At 43.0% G+C, this 8,258-nt stretch overlaps 1 protein-coding gene across 1 annotated transcript; it reads left to right on the top strand.

Annotated features, from left to right (window-relative positions):
- Nucleotides 1–999: 999 nt before the first annotated feature.
- Nucleotides 1,000–3,407, top strand: LOC123990745 (C-type lectin domain family 11 member A-like). Its single transcript, XM_046291568.1, has 4 exons — nt 1,000–1,612; nt 1,918–2,014; nt 2,112–2,303; nt 2,435–3,407. Exons 1-4 carry the CDS (start codon nt 1,295–1,297, stop codon nt 2,833–2,835), a joined length of 1,008 nt encoding a protein of 335 aa, XP_046147524.1. The 5' UTR covers nt 1,000–1,294; the 3' UTR covers nt 2,836–3,407.
- The last annotated feature ends 4,851 nt before the right edge of the window (nt 3,408–8,258 follow it).

The following is an 8,258-nucleotide window of genomic DNA, read 5'->3' on the forward strand; positions in this document are numbered from 1 at the left end:
CCAGCTCTCCCGTTATCTCTCTCTGAATGACCTTCTTGATCCAAATCAGTCAGGTTTCAAGACTAGTCATTCAACTGAGACTGCTCTTCTCTGTATCACGGAGGCGCTCCGCACTGCTAAAGCTAACTCTCTCTCTTCTGCTCTCATCCTTCTAGACCTATCGGCTGCCTTCGATACTGTGAACCATCAGATCCTCCTCTCCACCCTCCGAGTTGGGCATCTCCGGCGCGGCCCACGCTTGGATTGCGTCCTACCTGACAGGTCGCTCATGCTCTACAACATCCGCAGAGTACGACCCTGCCTCACACAGGAAGCGGCGCAAGTCCTAATCCAGGCACTTGTCATCTCCCGTCTGGATTACTGCAACTCGCTGTTGGCTGGGCTCTCTGCCTGTGCCATTAAACCCCTACAACTCATCCAGAACGCCGCAGCCCGTCTGGTGTTCAACCTTCCCAAGTTCTCTCACGTCACCCCGCTCCTCCGCTCTCTCCACTGGCTTCCAGTTGAAGCTCGCATCCGCTACAAGACCATGGTGCTTGCCTACGGAGCTGTGAGGGGAACGGCACCTCAGTACCTCCAGGCTCTGATCAGGCCCTACACCCAAACAAGGGCACTGCGTTCATCCACCTCTGGCCTGCTCGCCTCCCTACCACTGAGGAAGTACAGTTCCCGCTCAGCCCAGTCAAAACTGTTCGCTGCTCTGGCCCCCCAATGGTGGAACAAACTCCCTCACGACGCCAGGACAGCGGAGTCAATCACCACCTTCCGGAGACACCTGAAACCCCACCTCTTTAAGGAATACCTAGGATAGGATAAGTAATCCTTCTCACCCCCCTTTAAGATTTAGATGCACTATTGTAAAGTTACTGTTCTACTGGATGTCATAAGGTGAATGCACCAATTTGTAAGTCGCTCTGGATAAGAGCGTCTGCTAAATGACTTAAATGTAAATGTAAATGTAAAAAAAACATGCTTATGGAGGATACTGGACATCTTATTTTTGCGTTGTACAGTTATCCTCATCAATCTGTATGAAAATTTCAGTTTTGCCTCACACTCACCCCTTTCAGTGTCTGGCAGTAGCCACACCCAAACATCCTAGCAGACCTAGCTTGCTCATGTCCAAGTTCTGTGGAATGGAAAGTATGATTTTTGTGGCATTTTAACTGGCATTCCTCCTGTCTGCCATGACTTCAGCACATAGGGATACATTGACTCTCTCCTTTCCCCTGCACATTTACTCACCACAATCATTGCCTCTACTACTGTGATTTATTTACACTGGCAAATCCTCATGTTCGCCGTTATAAAAGTGGACTGTATTAATAAGGAACATGTGTGCCACCAAAGGTCCACCTCTAAAAATGCACTGTTAACACAAAGCGTGGAAGTGGGAGGTGATAGGAAAAGCAGGTTTCCTGTTGTTGGGGAGTCAGAACGACAGGAGAGAGTGAGATTGAGAGAGAGGGGGCACGACAGAGGGATACCGATACAGGGTAAAATGGGAATAGCAGCCATCCTAGTCATCGTCTTGTGTATGTGTTCACTCAGCTTGACTGATCTGGACAGCGGCACCAAAGATGGAGATCCTTTCGATGCAACACCATCTGAGGTGAGGACTTGTACTCGCTTGAAGATTTTGAGCTAAGACATAAAATCAGTTAAGGCAGTATAGTAGCACATTGTTAGCGCAGTAAGAATGGAATGAATTCTCCAGATGCACATAAACTCAAATAGAGTACTGTAACATTTTCATTATGTTGTCCTTATTGCATGGAAACCCCTAGACTAGTTTTGTCTTTTTAACTCTAGTGTATTTTTAGTGAAGGTATTTAGTGTAACAGTACACTATAATAGAAATCAGTGGAGGAGCTGGAGTATTGGTTGCAAATGTTTTACCCTCACTGTTCCCTTCAGAACCCAGAGACTCAGGGGAAACAGGCGAGAGAAGACTCACCGGATGAGCAAGAGCCCAGTCCTGTCTCAGACTTTGACAACACATACAACTATATTTGTATGTCTGCACAGACTCAACAAAAGTTATACACTACACACTATGCAAATTATTGCTGAATTGACAGACATAACTTCTGAGGTTTTCTCTTAAACAGTGTCCAGGCTGGCAACAATGGATCAGGCCATCCACAGACTGAATGTCGGCCACTACACCCTGGACGTGAAGGTGACCCAACTGTTGGACAGAGTGTCCCGGCTGGACGGCACCCTCGGGGAGGTAGAGGAGACCATGCAACAGATATCGCTCCTCACGAAAGAGAACCGCAAGGAGATTGGCCGCTTGGAGGGTATGTCTGCACTCTGCATACCTCCTTTGAACATTTTGCTCTCAATGGTTCAAATGTTTTAAAATGGAAGGATGAAAAAGCATGATAAAATCATGAAAAACTAAAGGTGAAATGTTTCCTCCACTTCCTAGGATGTCATAAGGGCCGACGGGTAGGGTATAAGTGCTATCTGGTCTACCGCACATACGTCTCGTATGCAGGGGCAGCCCAGAAGTGCCTGGAGCGTGGTGGAAGGATGGCCATGCCTCGGGACAGGAAGGAACAGGAAGCCCTGGCAGACTACGTCAAGGCTTTCTTTCAGCCAGGGAACTGGCCTGTGTGGCTGGGCATCAATGACCTGCGCTCTGAGGGACTCTACCTGTTTGAGGACAACACACGCGTCACCTACTTCCAGTGGCGCAAGCACTTCCTCTCCAGCCAGCCGGACGGAGGCAAGCGGGAGAACTGTGTGGCCATGGCGTCAGATGATGGGGACTGGTGGGACAACTATTGTGACAGGAACATGTCTTACCTCTGTGAGTTTGATGCCTAATCCTTTTCTTCAAACTATTGACGAGTATCTGACATTTCAGAAACACAAATCCAGCCAAGCTTGAGAAATGTACCTAGTAGATTATCTATCATGAGTAGTTGTCTATCTTGTTATATAGTAAAATCTTTAGTTTTTTTGTTTGTTTGTTTAAAAAGCAATAGGGGATGTCATTGATCCACAAAGAAGTGGGTTGTAATCTATATATCATACTGTTCAATACTCAAGAACATTTTAGTTTACTAGCTGATTGAGCTTGTGTTGAATAATAATCCATAACACATTTAACATACTGTTAAAAAAAAGGAAACTGCACAGACAGTGCTCATCTTAGTCCACACTGAACAAATAAATATATACGTAATTTATTACTCACTCTAAGATACGCAAATCTCTTCAGCTGAATACGGAATACTTTGGATCGAATATTTAATCTAAAATTGGATGATCAAAATATTTATTCAGTTTATCATGATTAAAAGCATACAATGTTATTACTGTACTTTTTCACAGTTAATGTAAACAGCATAGTTCCAGGACAAATATTTGGCAATAAAATATTTGAAAATGCTCGGTCACAGTATCATGATCAGATTTGTTTTACTCATAAAGTCAGTGATTATCCTTAAAGGGCCAGTGCAGTCAAAAATGTGATGTCCAGTGTTTTTTTTTACACAGTGTACAAAACATTAAGAACACTGTCCAAATATTGAGTTAAACTCAATTGTCTTAAGGCTTAAAATCCATTCTTTAACCTTTCTCCTCCCCTTCATCTACACTGATTGAGGTGGATTTAACAAGTGACATCAATAATGGATCATAGCTTTCACCTGAATTCACCTGGTCAGTCTATCATGGAAAGAGCATAATGCTTTGTACACTCAGTTTATATTTCCACACTATGAGGTTGGAATAATACTTTGAAATTGTGACATCACCAGGTGGTATAAGTTAATTAAGTGATAATGCCCGTGATAATGTGATAATGGCTCGGGTGTTGTCAGGCCTGAGACGAACCGTGCCAATATATAATCCAAAACACCAGCTTCAAGCGGCCGGTTGGTCGTTCGTTCTATTGGTTCGGTTGCCAGAGATGCGACCCAGTCGTTCAATCTTTTGTTCTGTACCTATGGACGCAACTCAGTCGTTCGTTCTAAATGTTCCATTGCCATACTGGCTGGCAAAGTTCTTTAAAAAATAAAAATGTTATTTAACCTTTAATCATGCAAGTCAGTTAAGAACAAATTCTTATTTACAACTCCCATTAGGCTCCTCCAATTAGGCCCCTCTCTCAGACCACTCCCAGACAGTCCTAGCTAAATTCTTGCTTGAGAAATTGCAGTTTGCTAAGAAGCTATTTTGTTTTCAATTAAAATGGTCAAAAATAATCACAGTAAATTACTTAATTGTTACCCAGAAATGATTTAATATTGAGATAAAAATGGCTGCAATGGACCTTCAAAAATCCTTGAGATCTGAATTAATTTAATAAAAAGTTAGAACATTAGAATTGACAATTATAGAATTCAGTCAGGAATAATAGCACTAGCGCAGCACTGATCCCGCAGCAGGAATGGTGATTGTTCTTGGCTTGTGAGTTCCATTCAGACACTGCTCTTCAGGAGGTCATACGCTTGAGCCGTGTCTTCATCCACACAAGCCAAGGAGGTGCCCTTCCAATGAGGGGTCAGTGCCATGTCCACTCAGATGAAGTGAGTCATTACTACATTATAAGCTAGTTGGATGGCCACCAGACGAGAGGGTAGCCACCATCTGTGTTACTTCAGGCTTGTCCATTGGATTCTTGCAGGGATGAGAGAGGATCACTTTCCCGCCTTCATTCAGGACAAAGTTAGCGCCCATCTGAAATCACATCAAAAACTGAATTATAATGAAGACATGGATTATAGAAACCTATCCCAAAATAATTGGGCATTGTATAAATAATTTTCTTCATAGAAAGAGGAAATATTATTTTGTGTATTTAATGTACACTGTATCTTAAGTAGGAGGTCATTAATCCAAATAAAAGTTGTAATTTTATTTCGGACACAATCGTCAATGCAACCTGCAGAATAACAAATAAACAATGTAGCTGATTGTGCAAATGACATTCCTGGCGAATGCATGACAGAGTTTAGATCCCCTATTGCTAAATGATTCATCCATGATCACATTGTTCTACTTTTAGAACATGTTCTGTAGGCCAGGGGTTTTCAAACTTTTCTTTCCCAGGAAAACTGGCTACCCAGGGATCCCCCATCATAGGTTAGAAAAGGTGGTTGATAATGGCAAGTGGAAGTAATCAACATTTTAAAATGAATAGATTTGGTGGACAGTTTCATTATTTTGATCTTCTCACAGTTCATTGGAAGAGGAAGCATAAACTCAAACATAGTCTATTAGCTAGAAAAATACATTGCTGTTGTACAGCAAATTTTCTGCAATATTTTTTTTCTTGAGCTGAGAGAAAATGTTGCACTTTTGAAGCACATTTCCATGAATTTTACATAGTTTGGCATTGAGCTGAGATTTTATTCAGTTTTAAAGCTAATTTCCTGCCATTTTATCCATGGCTAATGATGTGTTCTTCTGCTCAAACATTTTAACAAAATCAATGGCATGTGGCCTGAATGCCTGTTTCTTTTTTTGGGTGGGGGAACCTTGCTGACTGTCTAGTTTTTATTTGATTGTTAGTTCTCAAGGATTATGATTAAAAATATATATATAGTTCAATATCTTTACTGCCTTCTATTTGGTTGTTTTCCTTCAAATTGACACTGAAACAGTTTTCCATCCGGAAAGTTATCACTGAGACAGACAGCACGCCTAAAAAAAACCTTGTAATTTACACTATATTAAAGGGATAGTTCGAGATTTTGCAATGAAGCCTTTTATCTAGTTCCCCAGAGTCAGATGAAGAGGAACAGCTAGCATGCTAATGTTCCAGTAGACTTCCAGTCATGAGATGAGTAATGAGATGAGTAATGTAGGGTATGTAAACATGATATTAAGTGGCATTGTTTAAAGTGGCTAGTGATACATTTCTTTCCATCAATTTCCATTATTAAAGTGGCTAGAGTTGAGTCAGTATGTTGGCAGCAGCCACTCAATATTAGTGGTGGCTGTTTAACAGTCTGATGGCCTTGAGATAGAAGCTGTTTTTCAGTCTCTCATCCCTGCTTTGATGCACCTGTACTTCTGGATGATAGCAGGGGGAACAGTTTGTCCGTGATGTGTACGCCGAGGAAGTTAAAACTTACTACCCTCTCCACTACTGTCCTGTTGATGTGGATAGGGGGGTGCTCCCTCTGCTGTTTCCTGAAGTCCACAATAATCTCCTTTGTTTTGTTGATGTGAGGTTATTTTCCTGATACCACACTCCGAGGGCTCTCACCTCCTCCCTGTAGGCCGTCTCGTCGTTGTTGGTAATCAAGCCTACCACTGTAGTGTCGTCCGCAAACTTGATGATTGAGTTGGAGGCGTGCATGGCCACGCAGTCGTGGGTGAACAGGGAGTACAGAAGAGGGCTCAGAACGCACCCTTGTGGGGCCCCAGTGTTGAGGATCAGCGGGGTGGAGATGTTGTTACCTACCCTCACCACCTGGGGGCGGCCCATCAGGAAGTCCAGGACCCAGTTGCGAAGGGCGGGGGGGTCGAGGGGGGGGGGGGGGGGGGGGTACTATGGAGGGCACTTTGGAGGATACTATGGTGTTAAATGCAGCATTATCACAAATATTCCTCTTGTCCAGATGGGTTAGGGCAGTGTGCAGTGTGGTTACGATTGTGTCGTCTGTGGACCTATTGGGGCGGTAAGCAAATTGGAATGGGTCTAGGGTGTCAGGTAGGGTGGAGGTGATATAGTCCTTGACTAGTCTCTCAAAGCACTTCATGATGACTGAAGTGAGTGCTACAGGGCGGTAGTCGTTTAGCTCAGTTACCTTAGCTTTCTTGGGAACAGGAACAATGGTGGCCCTCTTGAAGCATGTGGGAACAGCAGACTGGGATAAGGATTGATTGAATATGTCCGGAAACACACCAGCCAGTAGCTGGTGCATGGAAGTCAGGGGCAGGAGAAGACAGATGAATGGACAACGCACTTTACTTAGGCAATCATAATACAGAACACAACCGCTTCACAAAAACAAATGCCCACAGAACAAGTGAGGCAACAAAAGTACAAAGTACCGGCTGCCACAAAGCATGGGTAAAACAAAACCCGGCGCAAACCAGCCGGAAGAGTGCCAACCTTGACAATAAACAATACCCCACACAGACATGGAGGGAACAGAGGGTTAAATACACATGTAAATTAGTAGGAGATGTAAACCAGGTGTGCAGGAAGACAAGACAAAACAAATGGAAAATGAAAGGTGGATCGGCGATGGCTAGAAGACCGGCGACGTCAACCTCTGAACGCCACCCGAACAAGGAGGAGAGGAACCGACTTCAGCAGAAGTCGTGACAGGTAGGCTGCCTCCGTCCCAGTTTGAAAAGCCTGCTGTATTCTACAGGACATGCAATTCACTCTCGGGATTACAGATCATAGTCAATATTATTTTAATATTCATAGCTATTCCCTGTCTATTGCTATTGTTGGCTCCCTCTGCATAGTAGTGATGGGCATTCCGGCTCTTTCGGCTCAGCTCACCAAAAAGAGCCAGCTCTTTCAGCTCCAAAACGGCGCTTCAAAAAAAAAAGTTTTGCATTTTTTCAAGTCAAACATTTTGAAATAATTTGACCTGAATTGGTGCTAAAACAATTCTAATTAAATTATTAAATGAAATCATACTCTACCTTAACCACAATGTATTTAAAAATGCATTGGTTTGTTATGAAAAAGAATGCTAATAAACATTTGCATTTAAAGTATAACTTTTTAATGTATATAAACAAAGTGCATATAAATGTAACAATTAAAAACAAATACAATCTGAACAACATAATAATAGAATATTGCACCATATCAAAGAAAAATAAATAACAATGTGCAAAACTGCAGCATCCCACTTAAAACATTAAACTGGTCCCTCATTTCTCTCTCTTCTGTATTGCCATGTTATAACCAGCAGCACACAGCAATGCTTACCATATTTTGCTTTTATGAGAGATTTGCATTAAGAAATGCAAGCTGCCTCACTTTCAAGGGGCTGATGCAGTTTCTTCTCTCAGTAATTATTTGTCCCGTTTTCGAGAAGACCCTCTGAGGTAACGGATGTGGCCACTATGTAGAGTCTCCCTGTCATGACTTTAGTGCGCCGTGGGTAGGTCAGTGATGCCAGAGCGATTGATGCTCTTCAAATAATAATCTCAGCAGCAGGGAGGGACAGCCCCAGCAGTCAGCTGGCTCAGGCACCAGGGCAACAGGAAGAAGAGGGATCAGATGGAGCAGAAGCACCAGCAGTAGTGCCACAAACGTCTGCTGT

This window comes from Oncorhynchus gorbuscha, linkage group LG12, assembly GCF_021184085.1.
Source record: "Oncorhynchus gorbuscha isolate QuinsamMale2020 ecotype Even-year linkage group LG12, OgorEven_v1.0, whole genome shotgun sequence".
Lineage (NCBI taxonomy): Eukaryota > Metazoa > Chordata > Actinopteri > Salmoniformes > Salmonidae > Oncorhynchus > Oncorhynchus gorbuscha.

Excerpts from the sequence above, each read along its gene's own strand:
- LOC123990745 (XM_046291568.1), top strand. The coding sequence starts at position 1,295 with ATGTTCGCCGTTATAAAAGTGGACTGTATTAATAAGGAACATGTGTGC. Across the intron at positions 1,613-1,917 it reads TCGATGCAACACCATCTGAG|AACCCAGAGACTCAGGGGAA; the intron begins GTGAGGACTTGT and ends TGTTCCCTTCAG. Across the intron at positions 2,015-2,111 it reads CAACACATACAACTATATTT|TGTCCAGGCTGGCAACAATG; the intron begins GTATGTCTGCAC and ends TCTCTTAAACAG.